The sequence below is a fragment of the Salmo salar genome, chromosome 13, assembly GCF_965601325.2.
Source record: "Salmo salar chromosome 13, fSalSal1, whole genome shotgun sequence".
Lineage (NCBI taxonomy): Eukaryota > Metazoa > Chordata > Actinopteri > Salmoniformes > Salmonidae > Salmo > Salmo salar.
The window spans coordinates 11,709,956-11,733,027 of NC_138303.1; the positions used below are offsets into that span (position 1 = coordinate 11,709,956).

Sequence of the window (23,072 nt, forward strand, 5' to 3'; positions counted from 1 at the left end):
AAATGAGAAAGCAGACCATCTATAAACATCTCACACACCAAGAGGCATCATGCAACTCATTTTATGAAGGGAGCACTTGTGACCAAATTCCATATCTGTGAATTAACTCTGAGTAAATATTTTCTTTATTTTTCCAGAATATGAATAGATACAACTAGGGGGAATGCGATGCATCACACACAGACCTAAGATAATTCAGTTGCTCACTGTGCTAGTCACAAACAAATAGCACCCCAGCCACTATATAGTGAACTACTTTTGACCAGGGCCCATTATATAGGGAATAGAGTGCTATTTGGTACAGAGACAATGAATCACTGACATTGACCTCTGACATTAGCTGCATTAAAAAGGTCAGTGCATTCTGAGTCTGGGGTGGCCTTTAGATTGGTGGGAGGTGACAGGGGGGTAGTCTTCTGGCTGTAATGGGGACTGTGAGGCATGGCCCAGACTCAGTGTTCAACTCCTGTAGGTCATGTTTACTTACTGGAATTGTTTGCATTTTGATAAATCACCTGCCTAATGGGCCAATCACAGAGCAGGTTCAACTTGTATGACCTCTCAGATCACTTGCCCCAGGCAATAGGGCAACCCTTAATGTCAAACCTTTAGTGGGGGAAATGCAAAACAGACAAGACCAGCATCTGGGGGGGGGGGGCAACTTAACCCTACAGTTAAAATCCTAGAAGACTCAGTTCAGACATACCGTATGACACGAGTCCCCCCTTTGACACACTACATTTAAAAACCAGATAGCGCAGTACAATATAGAAGTACAGAGTATCACGTTCAGCTCCTCTAGGCCAAGTTTACTGCAGTATCCCACGAGAGTGAAATTTGTCATTATACTTGAAAACATATACCACACTAAAAAGGTAGTGTAAGTCCAGACACACCATACAGTACAAACACAACCAAGTCCCCCTGACTTTGCAGAAATCATAGAAACCATTAAACTGTGACAAATTGTTACATTGCTTTTAATATGAACATATACAATATTTCTACATAGATTTGAAAAAAACAAAACAATCGGACCTGATTTCAGATGAAAAATGTCCAAAAAAGTATTAGCCATTTATTGAATAAGAAATAAATCATCCCAAAAACAGATCAGACCCTATTAACATATACAAAACATAACTCATAGTATGTACTTGACTTTTAAATATGACTCTTGGCCAAACAGACAGTGGAAAAAAAATTAAAAATACAATCTTCTATGTGACCTCCCAGATCCAGACTTTATATTGGGTATGATTATTTAGCATTAGTGAACAAACAGATTTACAAACAGCCTCGTCTATCTTCATTAGGTGACCTCATGACGCCATCTTGTGAACAGCTATGGTGATGGTTCCATGTGTTCTCACTAGAATATTCCTGTGGGGGGGGGCATAAACAATCAATGAAATGTTTAACATAGTAAAAAAGCCTGTGGCCAATCAATTGCATTTCAAATCAAGACATGACTAAATAAATAACGCAATATTCAAAATCACTAACCAACAACAAAAATACTGACAGTATGCAAATAAACATCACCATTAAAGCAGTATAATATTACTACTGTTTGCTTTGTTTTGGAGATGAGGAAAAAGTTACCACAGCAAACTTGTCATGTCATTCAATACCATAGGCAGATCATCCGGGCCCGTATTAATAAAGCTTCTTAAAGTAGGATAGCAGCTCTCACCTGTCCATTAGCGTTGCACGGCATACCGAAGCTTAGGTACTTTTTCATAATAAATACAACAAAAAATACTGGAATTTGTTTTACGGTCGGTATTTGTCAAATGTATCTCACGTGATTGAGAGGTTAGTCTGTCAGCACAGCCCCTTTATAGCGTGAAGAGCAAAGTGCCTGCTCCAAGTACTAATTTATTGCTAGAGTTGTCAGAGCTGCATTAGCTCCCCAGTCCCCACTCCTGCTGCACAGAATTTAACACACTTGAATAAAGCAACACGAAATGTTGAAACTGTTTGCAAAAACAATGTCCATACAGGCTAGAACACTTATACAAATGCAAGACAATACCGGTAGCTGAGTTTCCAGCTTTAAAATTGTAGGCTAACTTTCCTTGCTAGCTTACAACTGAATTCACCACCTAGCAGTACTTTGTGATAATATGCAAACCATAGTGCATATAATACGCTGATTTCAAACCTGACTGTCACCAAAAACTTGATTCAATTCATCTCACTTGCCACCAAAAACTGCTTCACTTCTTTTTCCTTTGCCTCGCATCTGGTTTCCAATAGATTCCTTTATTTTGAGCTTTTTTTCCCCCATTTTTTTCTTTTTTTAATTGCAGAAAAACAAAGTACACATACAAGAAGTATACAAACAGACATATGATAACATATGCTAGGGGGCACAACAAATTACTGATTATAACAAATACCTTAAAAGATGCACACACACACATTGATTGTTTTAACAGCTTTCTTATTAGAAGAATGTAGAATGGTCAAGAATATTAACAATGATAAAACTATGAATATCTTTCCATAATTTCTTTACATGTTGAGCAGGTATTCCCAAACTGGGGTACGTGCAATGCCGTCGTTTTTTTTTTTTTTTTCTTTCTTCACATTTTCAAACAGTACATTTATATTTTCCAACGGGGCTATACATTTGGGAGAGTTTCCCCCCAAGGCACTGTTCCTAGGCCGCCATTGTAAATAAGAATTTGTTCTTAACTGACTTGCCTAGTTAAATAAATATGAAGTGGTGCACATACTTATGATATCCACAAGGTGGTAGCACAGTCAAAGAACTAGACAAATCTACATTTTATTTGTCACATGCTTTGCAAACAACAAGTGTAGACTTTAATTTAACCTTTAACTAGGCAAGTCAGTTAAGAACAAATTCTTATTTACAATGACGGCCTACCGGGGAACAGTGGGTTAACTGCCTTGTTCAGGGGCAGAACGACAGATTTTTACCTTGTCAGCTCGGGGATTCGATCTTGCAACCTTTCGGTTACTTGCTCAACGCTCTATCAACTAGGCAACCTGCCCCTCCTTAATATTCATGTTGACAAAGACTGACTCCCAAGGCCATTGAGTTTATGAATGTTTTCAGCTCTATAGATTTATCTAACATGTTACTGGGCCCACCCTACCAAGAGGCTTTCTATTCATATAGCTTCTATTGTTGATGTTGCTTCATCTGATCACCACTATTTTTTTACTACCTTTAGGGTAATAATGAACACGTTAAGAAACGCCATCTTACCTCTGAAGTTGCTACAGATTTTGAGTGTATGTACAATACTCCAGCAGCTATTCTGCCTTCCTCTTGTGATGATTTAGTTGATAACTTTTAATAGCAAATGAAGGGGTGGCCATGTGCTGTTATAATCTCCACCCGGCACAGCCAGAAGAGGACTGGCCACCCCTCATAGCCTGGTTCCTCTCTAGGTTTCTTCCTAGGTTTTGGCCTTTCTAGGGAGTTTTTCCTAGCCACCGTGCTTCTACACCTGCATTGCTTGCTGTTTGGGGTTTTAGGCTGGGTTTCTGTACAGCACTTTGAGATATCAGCTGATGTAAGAAGGGCTATATAAATACATTTCATTTGATTTGAACCACTGATGCCATAGCTCCAGTACGGTTGAAAAAGTCCACATCCAAACAGAGAGGCCCTTGGATGAGTGAGAAAACAAATCAATTAAAAGGGAAATTGCAGAAAGGTAGAGTTGCAGGTCCATTATGATATTCTGAAAAAGTCTGAGCCAAAGCAGAGAGAATCTGGCCGCACATTCACGGGTAATAAATATAAAACACCAGCTAAAAAAAAAAAAAAACCTAGGTGTCATTTCAGTTTCTGAACTCAATTTCAAAATCACACATTAGGAATGTGACCAAAAATAGCTTTTTACTACCTGAGGAACATTGCCAAGGTGCGGCATTAACTACTGTAATGCTCTCCTGTCTGGTCTACCAAGAAAGCCATTGGTCAACTGCAAAACACAGAATGCTGCAGCACGGGTACTGACAAAGACCAGATGAAGAGCACACATTACACCCGTTTTAAGGTCTCTGCACTGGCTGCCTGTTAGTTTTGAATTTAAGATTCTTCTATTGGTTTTTAAATCAATCCAAGATTGCACATCTAGATAAGAGCGTCTGCTAAATGACTTAAATGTAAATGTAAAATACATGTGAGACATGCTTTTAAGTTATGTACCCAGTAAGTCCCTCAGGTCCTCTGGCACTGGCCTTTTAACTATCCCAAAACCCATGCCCAAGAGGTATGGAGAGGCAGCCTTTAGTTATTACGCCCCCAGCCTCTGGAATAGCCTGCTAGAGAACCTGGTCCGAAACTGTGGCCATATTTAAAATAGATCTTTAAAAAACACCTTTTAAGCTTAGCTTTTTAGTCATTATATTGTTATTCTTTTGTTTTTAAATCCTCATGTCTGTTGTGTATTAAATATTTCAGTTTATTTTTCTCTTCTTCTGTGAAGCACATTGCATTCCATGTCTGAAATGTGCTGTATAAATAAAACTTGATTTGATGCATTCACCCACAAAAATGAAATGCTAATTAGCTGCTAATGTGGCTGTCATCCTGAACTACAGATGCCATGATGATCTGGATGAGACTGCTGAGTCGAGGAAAAGGGAAGAATCTCTGGATTAACTAACTCAATTTAGTAATGAATAAATTGGCAACATTACCTTAAATTGACAATTCTTGCGAACGGTCTTGGGGAAGTTTAAAATTGACAATACCCGTTAGCGAAAGATGACGTGCAGGAGCTTGCATGATGTCTACTTTCATAGTAATTAGCATTTTCTAATCGAGTGTAAATAGAGCTGAATATATTGATGAAGGTCATCTTGGCCGAGAGAGATTTTGGTTATCAAAACATCACGCCACGGTAAGCCTACACGAAACACAGCCCTTATTTTAAGTGTTTTTTAAATCCTCCATGGGAAAAATGAACGGTGGCAAAACGATTGGAACCATTGCCCTGTTTGACCGCTAGGTTTTATGGGAATTATGACACGTCCACTGTGGGGCTCAATACATATCATAATGGCACCTAAGCATCTTGATAATATTTTCCGCATTGACTGACCTTTATGTCTTAAAGTAATGATAAACGACAGTCTCTCTTTGCTTATTTGAGCTGTTCTTGCCCTGATATGGACTTGGTCTTTTACCGAATAGGCCTATCTTCTGTATACCACCCCTACCTTGTCACAACACAACTGATGAGCTCAAAAGCATTAAGGAAATAACTTCATTTGTGGAATTTAACAAGGCACACCTGTTAATTGAAATGCATTCCAGGTGACTACCTCATGAAGCTGGACGAGAGAATGCCAAGAGTGTGCAAAGATGTCATCAAGGCAAAGGGTGGCTACTTTGAAGAATCTCAAATATAAAATATATGTTGATTTTAACACTTTTTTTGGTTACTACATGATTTCATAGTTTTGATGTCTTCACTATTATTCTACAATGTAGAAAACAGTAAAAATAAAGAAAAACCCTTGAATAAGTAGGTGTGTCCAAACTTTTGACTGGTACTGTAGGTATTACAGACAAGGTCAGGGAGAGGTTGATCAGCGAATGCTCCGAGTACGTGTACTGTTTAAAGATCTTCCCACTTTGGCTACGGGGCGCAAGATCAGTTGTCCGGAACAGCTGGTGCTTCCATGCATGGTTCAGTGTTGCTTGCCTCGAAGCGAGTATATAAGGCATTTAACTCCTCTGGTAGGCTTGCGTCACTGGGCAGATGGCAGGCTGGGGTTCCGTTTGTAATCCGTGACAGTTTGCAAGCCCCACCACATCCAACAAGCATCAGAGGCGGAATAGTAGGATTCGATCTTAGTCCTGTATTGACACTGGTGGTTCGTCGGAGGTCGTAGCAGGATTTCTTAAACTGGTTGGTTCTTTAGCAACAAAAATGACACGCAACCATGAGGCAAAACAGAGGTTGGCTTAGATTGTTGACAACATGTAAACTATATTTAGTCTCCAAGGTTTATTGAAAACATACATTTGCACAATGACCTTGTCTCTCAAATACATTGTTACAGTTGTTGGTTAGCTAACGAATTTTTGCCATATTAGCATTAACATGAAATCAGTCAAAACAAGACATGGTATCAACAAGATGAAATAAGCTGAAACGAGCCACTTACGATTCCCCACATGGCAGTTTCATGTTATTATTGCTAGCAATATGGCCATCCAGAATCACAACAGGCTAACTTCTACCCCATGGAAGCATGCACATTGTTGTTTTTTTATCTATAACCATCCGGATTAGTGTCCCGCTCTTTGAAAGCTGCAGCGCTAGCCTTTAGCTCAGTGCGGATGTTGCCTGTAATCCATGACTTCTGGTTGGAATATGTACGCACGGTCACTGTGGGGACGACGTCGTCAATGCCCTTATTAATGAAGCCGGTGACTGATGTGGTAAACTCTTCAATGTTATCAGATAAATCCCAGAACATATTCCAGTCTGTGCTAGTGAAACAGTCCTGTAGCTTAGCATCTGCTTAATCAGACCACTTACGTATTGAGCGCGTCACTGGTACTTCTTGTTTTGGGGTTTTTGCTTGTAAGCAGGAATCGGGAGGATAGAGTTATGGTCAGATTTGCAAAAGTGAGGGCGACGAAAGCTTCTTATGCAGTATCCATTTCTGTGTGCGGAGTAAAGGTGACGAAGAGTTGTGTCACCTCTAGTTGCACAGGTGAGATGCTGGTAAACATGAGGTAAAACTGATTTCAGTTTCACAAGACATGCACTTTGCAAATAAGCTCCCAGTCGAGTCCCAAATCCACCCCTAGCTCCTGCCTATGCTTGTCATGTAGATGTGAAAAACTTGCAAAGGTATTAGCAACATGATAATAGCTTGGCATTGCCCTCTGACAGACTGGGAAGACTTTGCACTATTATCTATTCAACGCTTTCAGAGCCTCTGCCAAAGAAACAGGGACTAGAAACCTTATTTGTAAATAGTAACTGGTCATATAACTATCCGAAGGCGAGTTTGTTTTGCATCGCCGGGTGTCCTGGGTTTGCACATTTTAGACCATTCCATCATTCCCCTAAACTGAAATCCCACCCACTCGGGGCGACCAAGCGATGCAAAACAAACTCGCCCTAATATTGACTGGATGTGATTCCTCACCCTGAATCTGACTCCAGGCACACTGTGGGACTGTCTGTAGGGTCTCTGGTGAGAGAGGCTGCCTGTCTGGCCAGTACAGATACCACTCCCCCATGCTCATCAGACAGAGAGCCACGACCTGAAATAAACACAAGGAGACAAAGTGGACTCCGATTCAGTCATATGGAAGGTCAAAATGTAGGCTGATCTTGTGATAAGTTACCTAGTATCAAAAGTAGGCCTGATACATTAGCTAGGCATTACCGGAGATAACAGGATTTGGCTAGGCTACTATTATTTTTTTACTTATGGCATTGTCTAATATCTGTTATTATTGCCATTTCAAGGGTATATTTTTATAGTTTTCAAATATTCAGTCTTTTGTTGAAGTGTCAAATGTTAGAAGAGGCTGTTACCAGACATAGGCTGCAAAACACTTTAGCTCGCTAGCAGCATTTCCCCCAATGACGAATGATGGGCAGCTATGGAACCCTGACCTGTTCACCGGATGTGCTACCTAGTACCTTGTCCTGGAAGCCGACTGAGAGTTACTCTTGAAGTACTGATCTGTTGCACCCTCTATAACCACTGATTATTTGACCCTGCTGATCACCTACGAACATCTTGTAGAACGATCTGGCCTTAGTGGCCATACACTCTATAATCGCCACCCGGCATAGCCAGAAGACGACTGGCCACCCCTCGGGGCCTGGTTCCTCTAGGTTTCTTCCTAGGTTCCTGCCTTAATAGGGAGTTAATTCCATAGTTGCTGTAGTTCTCTGGGTATCTCTGTATAAGCACAGTGACAACTGATCATACATGGCATTATGAAATACATGTTATTGATTTGACGACTGCGTGTGGTCGTCAGTCAAACATTTACCTGCTGAATAATCAGATAAATAAAAACAGCAACAAGAAATGTATGAACTTTACTTACAGCCTAGAATATGTCCTTGTTGGTCCGTGCAGAGAACTCCGACAATGGCTGGATTCTTCATGCTATATCAAAACAACATGAGGAATATTTTCACATAATTCAACGATTGAGTACAATCAAATAAGTTTCGATCAAATAATCACTTACGTATCATCCAGATGTTGCTCGAGAGTCGACTCCATGGTTATGATAGCGTTAGCTGCAATTAATAAATGTGATATTTGCAATTATTTGTTTGTGATTGTCTGCTTTCTGACTTCTCGAGTCAGTCAGCTGGTGCGCATTCATACGGAAACCAGCGAAGGCTAAATTACACCAAACGCGATTTCTTTTCTGGAATGGAAAGGAGGGGGGAGATTTTTTAATTTTTTTTACAAAATAATAACAGTTGCTTCTCTCCCAAAAGCAATAGACATACAACAATATACTCTTGTTGGTAAGCTACCCCCTTTACAGTAGTGGTTCTCAAACCTCTCCTCAGGACCCTTCTTCTGTAGGTTTTATGGCAGACTACAACCCAAAAAGGTGTGTTACCGCCACCAACTGGACAAGGTTGAGAAAACCAAGGCAAAAAATAAAACCCATACGTGATAGGGAGAACTTAATCCACCCAATATAAAACAATTTAAAAAAACACATTAACAAAACCAAAACCCCCACTTATTCCTTCCTTAAAATCTCCATATCTCCCTTTTCAGGCTCTATGACCTCACAGGGTGGTACGGCTTGTGAAAATACTCCATGCAACTCCTCCGCTGAGAAGTACTTTCAGTCCCAGGAACCATTCCGTCGCATCCACAATGATATCTATTTTCCTGGACTCCCTCTCCACCTTGGCAGTGCCATTAATCACCATAGCTATAAAGGCCATCTACTTAACCTTTAACATATCTGGGTCCTGCTGCTGAACGACAACCCCTGCAGCCTTCAGTGAAGGTCTATCCACCATCATGGATTCTTCAGGAGCACCATTCGAAACCACAACCCCTTTAACAGCTGCTGCATATGAAATGCTCTGGACAGCTCTGTCTTTGGCCATCTCATTCTCTTTTACCCTTGTTGGGCATTCCAACGATGTGGCTTCATGGTTCCCACCACAATGGCAACATGTCACACTTTCATCACTTTTAAAACACAGGATATTATCTTTTCCACAACTTGGCTTCTCCCTTCTGCAAACACTTGAAACATGTCCAAAAGCTTTACAGTGATCACACTGCATTGGTCTTGGGATACATGCTCTGACTCAGTAGTTTATATACCCCCAACTGCACTTGAGTAGGGAGAGACTCCATTTCAAAAAACAAAACGATACTCTTCACTTTTTCCTCATTGACCATACGATTCATCCGACAAGCATCAATCACTCCAGGAATATTTTCCATCTCTGCAACATTGACTTCCCAAAAGACGCCAGATATTACCCCCTTTAGGGGTGCTCTGTTCCAAAGAGACACACAGGACACATCAAACTTTTCAAACCTGGTGAGACGCAACACACGCTTCTTCTGCTCCTCAGATGAACAAAAAATCTAAACAAGCCTGCCTCTCGTGATCTTCAAAGCCTTCACTTTACCCAGCACTCTCTCCACCAGTTTGGGTATATGAAATAGATTCTTCAAAATTGGTAATCCAATCAGCTGCTCCTCGTTAACAAAATGTATTCCTACAGGATAAGAAGGGACATTCTCATCACTGTATGCTAATTGCTCCGTTTTATATTATTTTGGACAATATTCCAATTCTCCTTGATTACCCCGCCATTATATTCACGCTCCACATCAATGTCCGCTTCCATCATCTTTTTTCAGTATCACTCTCCTCAGGATCCCCCAGCCGTTCCATGTATTTTATCATCTATTCCAGAGCTAGCACACCTGATTCAACTTGTTACCTAATCATCAAGCCCTTGAATAGGTGAATCGACTGAGCTTGTTCAGGGCTACAACAAAATTGTTAAAAGTCTGAGGCTCCCCGAGGAGAAGTTTGAGAACCACTGAAGATTGATATCCTTTACCAATTAGGCCTAAGTGATTGATAAATAAACAAAATATGCATACATCCCAGAGTCATTCCCCTGGTGAAAATGATTCCAAACTCAAATTTGACCCTTTTTATATAAATAGATAAGCATACTGTGTATATCTCACGCTGAGTTACAGCCTCGTTGACACTGTGCATTTAGCTACAGTAAGCAAAACGAGAAGAGCACTCTGGGACTGCAGTGCCATCAACCACCCTGATGTATCGACTTTAGCCTAGGGTAGAGTGGGGTAAGATGAGCAAAATGTTCAGCATCACACCGTCAAGGGAAATACAGTATTCTTTCAAAAATAAATATCTATAAATATTTCAGGATGTTGTGTATCCCTGGAAATAATCAGAATTCATGTAAACATTACAGTTTTGAAAATATAGCTTGTCCAAAAAAAGTTCTCTCTTGGCACAACTTATGGGGAAATGGGGAAAGTTGAGCCACGGGACAGGGTAAGTTATGCCACCTACAATGTTCTGTACTGAATGGAATATTACCACTATCTTTTTAAAACCATGTTTATCTTTATTTCCCAAACACAATAACAATGGCTTTTTTAAAAACTTTTAATCATCGTAAGTATCTTTTAACACAAGTTTAATTAGGTGATAACGCCCGAGAAGCCGATGTTTGTAGGATATATTGGCACGGGTGTTACTAGGCCAGAGACGAAGTTGGCGGCCGGCAAACTGTGTCAATATATACTCCAAACACCAGCTTCAAAGGCATTATCACTTTTATACAATGGGTTACCAACATATTCAAATAATGATTGACATATCTTCATAAAAAATGTTATTTTGATGAATTTATTCATACTATTTCATCCTTACACAAGATATAATCCCAACACAAATCTAGGTTTGCTACCCAAGCCGGCTGGTCATTCGTTCTATCGGTTTGGTTGCCAGAGACGTGACCCAGTCGTTCAGTCTTTTTGTTCCGTATCTATGGACTAAATGTTCCATTGCCATACTGGCTGTCAACATTCTTATCCCTTACTTGCTAGCTAGCCAATTACGGCTAACTTACAGTCACATCAAACAGAGCAGCCAGAATAACAACAGTAGCTTCATTTGTTTAAGCTGTTTTCTAGTGACATTTATTTGGATACATCCATAACAATGAGCTAATGAGGTGTGATTTCGCCTGGCATAGAAAGTGTGCTCTCTCGTCAGGACACTGTTGTTCAGAGGAGCTAGCCAACAACACAGCTAACACAATCACTTCAAACTGAAGCTGGAAAGACTGCAAACTAGCTGCACTTCGTTTCATTTGACCTTTTTTCCAATAGACATTTCTTTGTATGTATCCATAAAAATAATGCCTGCTGATTCATGATTTCAGCTGGCTGAGAAAAGCTGCCTGCCTGTCTGTCTCGTCCAGACTCCCAACACACTCATTACTATGGGACAGCTAGAGATCAAATTTGAATATTGAAACAATGTTGCAAATATCGGAGAGACAGACAGCAAGGTTTATACAAATCTCCGCTGTGGAAAACTAAATGTTAGTCTGAAAGAAATGTGAGATAATGTCTGGATGCTTTTTAGAGTGGAGATCAAGTTTATAAATTGCCTGGCTTGGCTGATGAGACAGTGGATTGCGCAGTCAAATGGAACAGAGCAAATAGGTATTTTAACATAATAGATTTAGTCGGTGGTAACTTGTGGAATAGACACCGGCTGGAATGCGGTTTTAACCAATCAGCATTCAGGACTAGACCCACCCGTTGTATAACACCTAACAAACACTTTGTACTTAAAAAAATATGTTTAACATAGGCCCTAATGTTAACCCATATCCCAGCGATAATGCATTGCATTACGCCTGGGAAGAAAACACTTCAATTTGCTCAACTTGCCATTTGCTTAACCATTGGCTCAACTAACCCCAAGGCAAACATTTTTACTATATTAGCCCACACAGCTACAAGGATGCACTTTCATGCTAGGTTTAAGACCTCATATTATAGAGACCCCAACTGATGTATAGAACAATCTTAAAAATATCTACTTTGGTTTAGATACAATCTTGAAACCTCGAACATAAATACATTTCACTTGGCGAAAATACTTTTTTTGGGACTTAACTTGCTTACTTTTTCCATGTGGTTTCTTCCTTCACAGACTCCATGAAATGATGACCTCTTCCTAAATATTGGGTCAAATCAAACAAGGGTGGCTCAACATATCCCTTTGGCTCAACTTACCCCACTTTCCCCTACATAACATGTTTCATTTACACTTATTTCATGTTTTAAAGTCTTCTCTCAGCGTCTCAACAAATCAATCTTGCAACATGACATGTGCATAATTATTTTGACTATGTTTGGTGAGGGTGGAAATATATCACCTGTGTTTGGTAAGGGAGAAGAAATATCCCCTATGTTTGGTGAGGGAGTAAAAATATCAGGATTGTCTTCAACTGGTGCTCGACAGTGCTTTTAGGTACAGGTAACTGCCAAAATAATGGAAACACTTGAGTAAATGAGGAATACAAAGTATATTGAAAGTAGATGCTTCCACACATGTTGTTCCTGAGTTAATTAAGACACTTTATGTCGGTGTTTCCTTTATTTTGGCACTTATCTTCTATGATAAGATCGTATCTGAGCCACCACCAATCTGTGTCCTTATCACGGTGCTATAAAACACCTATTCTATTCAACTCAACAGAAGTGTCTGGTAAATATTTGAAAAGGGATGTTGATTCTTATCTGCAATCTGGACAAAGCCGGCTGGCCAAGCTAGCTAACTGCTGTGACACATAGGGTACTGCCTGCTACGTCAACAATGTCTCTCTCTTTGTGTTCACTTACAGTATAAGCTCACACTGAAGAGCTCTCATCTCAGGATTCAGATAATGGGATCTACATGAAATAATATAACTATATTGTTATTTATGAAGGCAATATCCATATAGGCTTTGCAAATTGATTCATGCATTCATGAGTGGCCTATAAATACGCAACAGTACCGCTATGAAAGATTTCAAATCATATCATTCTTCCTGTAAAGATTGCGTCGACAGAGAAGAGCAACATTTCAACCGAGCTTGGGCTAGTTAGTTACTTTTTTTTCGTGTTTATCTTTACTTTTTTACAGAAAGTTCATACCATTATCACATATGACCGCCAAGCACTTCTGGACATCAGATCGACAGTTACTAATGTCCATTTCGACTTCAACTCCAACTCAGCTGTTCCTTGTTCACACCAGACCCCATTCCTTTGTTTCATAGGCTACCAAAGTGCTGCAGGAGTAGACACGGAAGAAGTGCCAGCACATCCTGTTGAAATTGAGAGGAAGAGAAAACCGACCGGCACTCCCCAACGTTCTATTGGAAAATGTCCAGACAGATAGATGAGATTTGTTCAAAAGTCTCCTATCAGACAGAATTGAAAAGCTGCAATATTATCTGAACAAAAATATTAATGCAAAACGCTACAATTTCAACGATTTTACTGAGTTACAGATCATATAAGGATATCAGTCAACTTAAATAATTTCATTAGGCCCTAATAGATTGATTTCACATGTCTGGGCAGGGGTGCAGCCATGGGTGGGGATAAACCCACCAACTTTGGAGCCAGGCCCAGCCAATCAGTGAGTTTTTCCCCACAAAATACTCCTCAGTTTCATCAGCTGTCCTGGTGGCTGGTCTAAGACGATGCCGCATGTGAAGAGCCTGATGTGGAAGGTCCTGGGCTGGTGTGGTTACACGTGGTCTGTGGTTGTGAGGCCGGTTGGACGTACTGACAAATTCTGTAAAACGATGTTGGAGGTGGCTTATGGTAGAGAAATTAAAATAAAATTATCTGGCAAGAGCTCTGGTGCACATTCCTGCAGTCAGCATGCCAAATGCATGCTCCCTCAAAACTTGAGATATCTGTAGCATTGTGTTGTGTGACAAAACTGCACATTTTAGAGTGGACTTGTATTGTCCCCTTCCAAGCCCATCACTAAGCTGGGGACCTGGGACTGGACACCTCCCTCTGCAACAGGATTCTGGTTTTCCTGATGGCTCCAGGTGGTGAGGGTAGGTAACAACACCTCTGCCACGTGGACCTTCAACACGAGGGCCCATCGAATGTGTTTCAGTCCCCTCTATACTACCTGTTCAGCCACGACTGTGTGGCCACGCACATCATCTATTTTGCTGACGACACAACTGTGATAGGCCTGATCTCCGACAATGATGAGACAGCCTACAGAGAGGAAAGCATAGACTTAGTAGTGTGGTGCCAGGACAACAACCTCTCCCTCAATGTCAGTAAGATCAAGGAGCTGATTGTGGACTACAGGAGAAAGAGAGGATAGCACGCCCCCATCCACATCGACAGGGCTTTAGTGTAGCAGGTTGAGAGCTTCAAGTTCTTTGGCATCCACATCACTAAGGACTTAACATGGTCCACACACTCGTGAAGAGGGCACGACAGCTTTGACCACGTTTTGTTGTGTAACAAGGTGGGATTAAAATGTATTTAATTGTCATTTTCTGTAAACAATCTTCACAAAATACTCGTCAAAGTGTAAGAAAAATTATAACATTTGTTAAAAAAAATATATATAAAAAAATAAACACTAATATATATTGATTACATAAGTATTCAACCTCCTGAGTCAATACATGTTAGAATCATCTTTGGCAGCGTTTACAGCTGTGTTTTTGGGTAAGTCTCTAAGCGCTTTGCACACCTGTATTGTACAATATTTGACCTATTATTCTTTTTAGAACTCTGTCAAGTTAGATGTTGATCATTGCTACACAGCCATTTTCATGTCTTTCCATAGATTTGAAAGCAGATTTGAGTCAAAACTGTAACTAGGCCCCTCAGGAACATTTGAATGTCATCTTGGTAAGCAACTCCAGTGTATATCTGGCCTTGTGTTTTAGTTTATCGTCCTGCTGAAAGGTGAATTTGTCTCCCAGTATTTGTTTGAAAGCATACTGAACCTGGTTTTCCTCAAGGAATTTGCATGTGCTTAGCTCTATTCAGATTATTTTACAACAACAAAAAACTCCTTATCGTTGACAAGCATACCCACAACATGATGCAGCCACCATGATGCTTGAAAATATGAAGAGTGGTACTAAGTAATGTGTTATGTTAGATTTTCCCCAAACATAAAGCTTTGTATTGAGGACATAGAGTTCACCATCCAAAGTTTAATTAATAACTTCACTGTGCTCAAAGGGATATTCAATGTCTGTATTGTTTTTTTATACATCTACCAATAGGTGCCCTTCTTTGCGAGACATTGGAAAACCTCCCTGGTCTTTGTGGTTGAATCTGTGTTTGAAACTCTTATTTAGGCTTGCCATAACAAAGGGGTTGAAAGCTTATTGACTCAATACATTTCATCTTTTCATTTTGAATTAATTTCAAAACATTTCTAAAAACATAATTCCACTTTGACGTAATGGGGTATTGTGTGTAGGCCAGTGACACAAAATATCTATGTAATCCATTTTAAATTCAGGCTGTAACACAACAAAATGTGGGAAAAGTCAAGGGCTGTGTGAACTTTCTGAAGGCACGGTATCCTGATGCCTAGTCACTTTAACATGTCTTCATTTACATATTTACCTAATACCTCTGCACATTGATCTGGAACTGGTACTCCGTATACGTAGCTCCATTTGTGTGTATTTTATTTTATTTTATTCCGTTTACTGATTTTCTTTTTATTATAATTTTTTCAACTCTGTATCATTGGGTAGGGATCGTAAGCAAGCATTTCACGGTAAAGTCTACACCGGTTGTATTCGGCGCATGTGACAAATAACATTTGATTTGATGTGTCATTTTATTGACTTGACCCGTATTGTGTACACATCTCCTTCCGATTGATGTATAACTTTAATAAGCAATGATAATATCTTTCTCTCCTGTGTCCTGTGAGATTACTACTAAACATTAACTCGTAGAAGCCTCATCTTTGAAAATAATAAATTCATCACCAAGTCTTTGTTCATGCATGCATATCCATTGTTTGGTTGGTTGGTTCTTCACCTGTTTGTTAGAGAGCACCCATTATGTCACGTAGACACATTCTGAGAAAAGTCACCGTAACCCAAGTTGAACCAGATGCTTTCAGGCAGACAGATATCAACGTGCAGAGAAACAGAGACTGATGATTGGAGTGAATGGTGATTGAAAAAAGTACAACCCATGAAATACACTTTGACCTCCAGAAGATATGTCACACGCTCCCCTATCAGATATCAGTTATGTTGGATGGTCAGATAGCTGGTGTGTCCATCCACTCAATATTGAAAGAAAATGTAGGACTTGAAGCTAAAACACTTATAACATGGGACGAGTCACTGGAGTTCAGTCAGGACATGAGTATATCCCGACTCAGCACATAAAGTCTCATAACATTGGTGAACATTTTCCTATCTAACTATTCCATATCTCCCAAATGCATGTGTTTGGCCTATAGTGTAGAGCCTACAGCAGTCTATACTGTGTAGCAGTGGAGGCTCTTCAGAGGAAGAGGGGGAGGACCATCCTCCTCCGTGAATTTCATAAAAATAAAAATAGTGAAACATTAAAGTTATCCTTTTTAGATAAAACTATGCTAAATATATACACATCACCAAATCATTTATTAAAACACAATGTTTTGCAATGAAGATCTACAGTAGCTTCAACAGCAGTCTGTAGGGTAGCACCATGGTGTAGCCGGAGGATAGTTAGCTTCTGTCCTCCTCTGGGTACATTGACTTCAGTACAAAACCTAGGAGGCTCATGGTTCTCAACCCCTTCCATAGACTTACACAGTAGTTATGATAACTTCCGGAGGACTTCCTCCAACCTATCAGAGCTCTTGTAGCATGAACTGACATGTTGTCCACCCAATCAAAGGATCAGAGAATGAATCTAGTACTGAAAGCATAAGCTACAACTAGCTAGCATTGCATACATGTATTATTTTTTTTTTAACCTTTCTTTAACTAGGCAAGTCAGTTAAGAACAAATTCTTATTTACAATGACATCCTACCATAGTAATTTAATGTGGTGAGTAGTTGACTCAAGTGAGAGAATGACAATTTGTCGAACAGTTTATAACAAATTCATTTCTTCCAAAATTAAGGAGAAGAGAGGGAGAGAGGGAGAACTAGCTATATTTCGTAGTACTGTATACAGTTGAAGTCGGAAGTTTACATACACCTTACCCAAATACATTTAAACTCAGTTTTTCACAATTCCTGACATTTAATCAGAGTAAAAATTCCCTGTCTTAGGTCAGTTAGGATCACCACTTTATTTTAAGAATGTGAAATGTCAGAATAATAGTAGAGAGAATTATTTATTTCAGCTTTTATTTCTTTCATCACATTCCCAGTGGGTCAGAAGTTAACATACACTCAATTAGTATTTGGTAGCATTGCCTTTAAATTGTTTAACTTGGTTCAAATGTTTCGGGTAGCCCCTCACCCCCTGGGTATGGCAACTGCTCGGCATCCGACCGTAAGGCACTACAAAGGGTAGTGCATATGGCCCAGCATATCACTGGGGCCAAGCTTCCTGCCATCCAGGACCTTTAAACTAGACGGTGTCCGAGGAAGGCCCAAAAAATTGTGAAAGACTCCAGTCACCCAAGTCATAGACTGTTCTATCTGCTACAGCACGGCAAGCGGTACCGGAGCGCCAAGTCCAGGTCCCAAAGGCGTCTTAACAGGTTCTACCCCCAAGCCATAAGACTGCTGAACAACTAATCAAATGGCCACCCAGAATATTTGCATTGACCCCCCCCCCCCCCTTTGTTTTTACACTGCTGTTACTCGCTGTTTATTATCTATGCATAGTCACTCTACCCCTACCTACATAGGGGTAGAGTGACCCCTACCCCTACCTACATTACTTTAGTTAATTTAGTAAATATTTTCTTAACTCTATTTTCTTTCAACTTGTTTGTTGGTTCAGGGCTTGTTAGTAAGCATTTCATGGTAAGGTCTACTGCACCTGTAGTATTCGGCGCATGTGACAAATGCAATTATATTTGATAAACATACCTGAATTTGTCCAATAGAAACTCTAATTTGCATCTGTTGGACTAATGATTACAACCAAGATCAAATTCAATACTTGCACAGGCACCTTGATTACTCTAATTTCTCTCGACCTGTGCACCTACTGTACGTTGTAAACTTTCATTCGTAGGCTTGGTTGTAGCAACCTCATTATGGGTTTAGGGAACATTTGACTATCATGTAGTAGCCAAAATCTATTGATGTTACATTGAACTGGGTGAATGGAATAGGAATTACAGTCATCCAATATGTTGTAATAGAAATAAAGTCAGGGTCATAATAAAAAAATAAAAAATGTAATTAGCATCTTCCTCCCTCCTCTTAAATGGCACCGACCACCACTGGTGTATAGCCTACAGCAGTCTATGCCTCATGACACAGTGTGTAAAGCATTTTGCTTTTGTCTAATCATATCACTGTGTTTTTGCTATCGAGGTAGTCATTATCCTTTTAGGCAATGATTTGTTATGGTGAGCCCTATCCTTCCTGTTATTCGACCTCTGCTCATATTGCATGTGTTTACCTTTACCCAGTAACCAGGACATGATGACAGGGTTCACGTCTCTGGGTGATTTCTGTTATTTCTGTGTTTTTCCTAAAGATAGACAGAGTATCCTTTTACCTAGAAGTCAGAGGGGTATCTTACGAATCAGTTTTGATGAAGTACTTTACTGTTGATTGTTTTCAATTAAAATGATCAAATGAAACAAATATCTTCTATGCAAAGAAACATTTCTCAAACAAGGACTGTCTGCGTAGGGAGGGAAAAACTGAAAACTAGCTGTTGGCAGAGAGGTTTGGAACTTTTTCTTATTTGTCTATTAAACAATTTACCACCTGGTGATGTCACCAGGCAGGCCAAAACTCCATCCCACCACAACAGTGTAACGAATGTCGTACGGAGTAGACCAAGGCGCAGCGGGTTGAGTGCTCATCTTAACTTTTATTGAACACTGAACAAAACAAAACAAGAAAACGAACGAACGCACAGTATTGCAGGCTACACACAGCTATGCAAAAACAACTTCCCACCAACAACAGGTGAAAAAGGGCTACCTAAGTATGACTCCCAATCAGCAACAATGATGTACAGCTGTTCCTGATTGAGAGCCATACCAGGCCAACACAAAGAAATATACAACATAGAAAACCATAGAAATACAAAACATAGAACAAAACCCCAAAACCCCGACAACGCAAAACAAACACACCCCTGCCACGCCCTGACCAAACTACAATGACAAATAACCCCTTGTACATTACCCCCCCCCCCCCCCCCCCCCCAAGGTGCAGACCCCGGATGCACCTGAAACAAAACCCAACAAAACAAATACCCACAACAACAACAAAAAATACCAAAACTACATGGGAGGGAAGGGAGGGTGCCTCTGCAACACCCCCCCCCCCCAATACTCCCCCCTACAGAGGTGGCTCAGGAGTGGGACGCAGACCCCACTCCACCCCTGGCTCACCCCACTTACATGATGTCTCTAGAGCGAGGTCCCTCTCCGTCGACCCCGGACTGGGGACCCTCGCAACGGGCGACTCTGGCTGCGCCGGCTCCGGACTGTAGGGCGACTCTGGCTCCAGACTGTGGGCCGTCTCGGCAGGCTCCGGACTGTGGGCCGTCTCGGCAGGTTCCGGACTGTAGGCCGTCTTTGCTGGCTCCGGACTGTGGGCCGTCTCTGCTGGCTCTGGACTGTGGGCCGTCTCTGCTGGCTCTGGACTGTGGGCCGTCTCTGCTGGCTCCGGACTGTGGGCCGTCTCTGCTGGCTCCGGACTGTGGGCCGTCTCTGCAGGCTCCAAACTATGGGCCATCTCTAGACGGGGCACTGTCGCTGGAAGCTCTGGATGGGGCACTGTTGCCAGACACTCTGGACGGGGCACTGTTGCCGGACACTCTGGACGGGGCACCGTTGCCGGACACTCTGGGCGGGGCACTGTTGCCGGACACTCTGGACTGCGCACTGAAAGCCTAATGCGTGGGGCTGGCTTAGGAGGCGCCAGCCTAAGGACACGCACCACAGGGCTAGTGCGAGGAGCAGGACAAGCTGGACTGGGCTGACGCACTGGAGGCCTGGTGCATGGGGCTGGTAGTGGAGGTACCAGTGTTAAAAAATTGTAAAACGTTAACATACCTATTACATTATTTAGTAATGACAGAATGCATTTGAAACTTCATGCACAGTAAAACTTTTGTATGACAAATACAATTATTATTATGATAAAATTATTTTAAAACGACAGGAGTGGGGGAAAAAAAGGTGCTCATGCTTTGACAAGCATACCAGAGACGGAATTAACGATAAGTCATCAAATAAAGCCTGCTGAACTAGCAAGATAAATGTTCTTTCATTTTGATTTCTCCCACCAATGAAAATGTGGCACTGACCCACCCAGGGATTGATGTTTCAGCATTATTTCAATGAAAAACTTCAGTGTTCGACGAGCCACGTGTGACATGAATACGCAAGCAATGTTCCTTCTCATTTTTTGGGGGCACTGATCAAATTTCAGGTCTGCGTAGCACAGACTTGAATGTTGCGAAAGATCTGTGCAACTTCCAGTGCGCATTTACTGTGAACACTGAGGCTGTACCCGCTTTAAGTTACAGTTTTAGCAGTGGCCAAGTAGACTACTGTGGCTATTTGATCATAATGTAGGCCTACCAGAGTAGCCTACCATAAAAAAACATTGGAGAAAATGCATCCCATAACATTTTAACATGGAAATAGCTGTTCTATCATTCAGCCTACAGTAGCAGCCAATGTGTGGTGTTCAATGTGGACCTACATTCCATGACATTTCTGAAAAAACATGCAGGGCTTGACATTAATCTGTTTATCCATGTGTCCTTCAGACAAGGAGAAGGCTGAAAATATTGTTGTTGTTTGATGCAAGAAACTACTACAAAATAAAATAAAACAAAGAATCAGACAAATTTTGTTACCCTCTGCCTATTGGCTATTTAGCTTATTCAGACCTGTCTCAAAATACAACAGTGTCCCTTTAAGACAAAAACAAAAAGCAAAAAAAGCTCTTTACCTGACTCGCTTTTCAAAGATGTTGAGAAATGTACAGGTTTTGTGCTCTTGTGGGAAGCAATCACTCCCCTATTGCTGAGTACAAATTATCTATAACTGTTATTTGTTGACAGTCTCTCTCTCTCTAGTCATGGTTTTAAATGTTTTTAAATCTCACAGTAACAACTCTGCTGTAGCTTTCTTTAATGCCTGCTAAATTACTGCAGACACGGTAATCCGAGCCTTCCGATCAGCCAGCGGTAGGCCTATAGTGTGCTTGATTTGCCAGGAAAGCAGAGTTCTTACCTTCAGACAAAATGGCAGCAGTTTGCCTACCCGGCGCGCAGGGCAGCTGAATCAGGTGCACCTACCTGCCAACAGCCCAAGACAAATAAAATAAAATATGAACAGAAGGATTTATCGTTGGTTGGTGACCACTGCTCTAGTTCAGTCTTGTGCTTTTCTCTGTGGGCTGATATTTCTTTTGTGTGGCAATCCCTGGGGGAGCTATTGCACCACTGGGAGCAGTTTAGAGGGAACATTGGTTTACAAGCCTGCTAGAGTTAGCAGCAGGTGGACGTGCTGGTTAGGTTTAGAAAACTCTGAGTAGATCTAGCTGACTTCGTAGGACACCCCTCAGATCAGCTAAGGCACGATAGATCTCTGGATGATTTCTGTCCTTCAAGGTTTTCAAAAAGATAAAAACATTTAAAATGTTGTGTTATCAGCTCTGTACGGTGTTTTAACAATGTGCAAATATATGAAGTGCCAACGGTAGGGGAAGATAAATACACAGACACCTCACCCCATCAGCCCACAAACACACCTCTCAATCCCCTCAGCCCACACACACCTCACCCCCTCAGCCCACACACACCTCACCTCCTCAGCCCACATGCACCGCTCACTCCCTCAGCCCAAACACACCTCTCACCCCCTCAGCCCACACACACCTCACCCCCTCAGCCCACAGACACCTCACCCCCTCAGCCCACACACACACACACACCTCAACCCCTCAGCCCACACACACCTCACGCCCTCAGCCCACACACCCTTCACCACCTCAGCCCACACGTACCGCTCACCCCCACAGCCAACACACACCGCTCATTCCCTCAGCCCATAGACACCTCACCCCCTCAACCCACAAACACACCTCACCCCCTCAGCCCACACACACCGCTCACCCCCTCAGCCAACACACACCGCTCATTCCCTCAGCCCATAGACACCTCACCCCCTCAGCCCACACACACTGCTCACCCCCTCAGCCCACACACACCTCACCCCCTCAGCCCACACACACCTCACCCCCTCAGCCCACAATCACGCCTCTCAATCCCCTCAGCCCACACACACCCCACCCCCTCAGCCCACAAACACACCTCTCACCCCCTCAGCCCACACACATCTCTCAGCCCACAGACAGCTCAACCCCTCAGCCCACAATCGTACCGCTCACCCCCTCAGCCCACAATCGCACCGCTCACTCCCTCAGCCCACAATCGCACCGCTCACCCCCTCAGCCCACACACACAGGTAGTCCTTCCTCGTCCACATTATGGCCAGAGAGAGGTGGTGAAAAGATAGGTGGTGAAAATTAACAGGTATCTTAACTACTATTTGCTACTGTATATTAATCAGCAGTGCACCTATCTGTCTACAGACGGGCCTTGGTGTCACGTCCTGACCAGCAGAGGGCGTAATTGTGTTAGTCTTGGTCAGGATGTGGCAGGTGGTTTGTGTTTGTTAAATGTTGTGTTGGTGATTGGGACTTCCAATTGAAGGCAGGTGTGTTGAGTTACCTTTGATTGGAAGTCCTATATAGGTGTGTGTGTTTTTCTTTGGGGTTGTGGGTGGTTGTCCTTGCACTGCATTGTATGT

The 23,072-nt window shown here is 41.7% G+C and overlaps 1 protein-coding gene across 5 annotated transcripts; it reads right to left on the reverse strand.

Annotated features, from left to right (window-relative positions):
- Nucleotides 1-962: 962 nt before the first annotated feature.
- LOC106566397 (ragulator complex protein LAMTOR5) lies at nt 963-20,148 on the reverse strand. Of its 5 annotated transcripts, none has more exons than XM_082959822.1 (5): nt 19,644-20,148; nt 8,228-8,279; nt 8,081-8,142; nt 7,162-7,279; nt 963-1,383 (listed from the first exon to the last, which is right to left on the reverse strand). In XM_082959822.1, the coding sequence occupies exons 1-5, from the start codon at nt 19,978-19,980 to the stop codon at nt 1,323-1,325; spliced, it is 630 nt and encodes a 209-aa protein (XP_082815948.1). In that variant the 5' UTR covers nt 19,981-20,148; the 3' UTR covers nt 963-1,322. The 5 variants fall into 5 exon arrangements, with proteins under 5 accessions (XP_082815948.1, XP_045548862.1, XP_045548864.1 ...); XM_045692906.2 differs by lacking the exon at nt 19,644-20,148 and adding an exon at nt 13,234-13,346; XM_045692908.2 differs by lacking the exon at nt 19,644-20,148 and adding an exon at nt 10,217-10,304.
- Nucleotides 20,149-23,072: the final 2,924 nt, after the last annotated feature.

Coding starts and splice junctions, on each gene's coding strand:
- LOC106566397 (XM_082959822.1), bottom strand. CDS start 19,980: ATGGCCCATAGTTTGGAGCCTGCAGAGACGGCCCACAGTCCGGAGCCA. Junction 8,280..19,643: donor CCTCGCTCTAGAGACATCAT/GTAAGTGGGGTG, acceptor TATTAATTGCAG/CTAACGCTATCATAACCATG. Junction 1,384..7,161: donor TGCCTGGAGTCAGATTCAGG/GTGAGGAATCAC, acceptor CCCCCCCCACAG/GAATATTCTAGTGAGAACAC.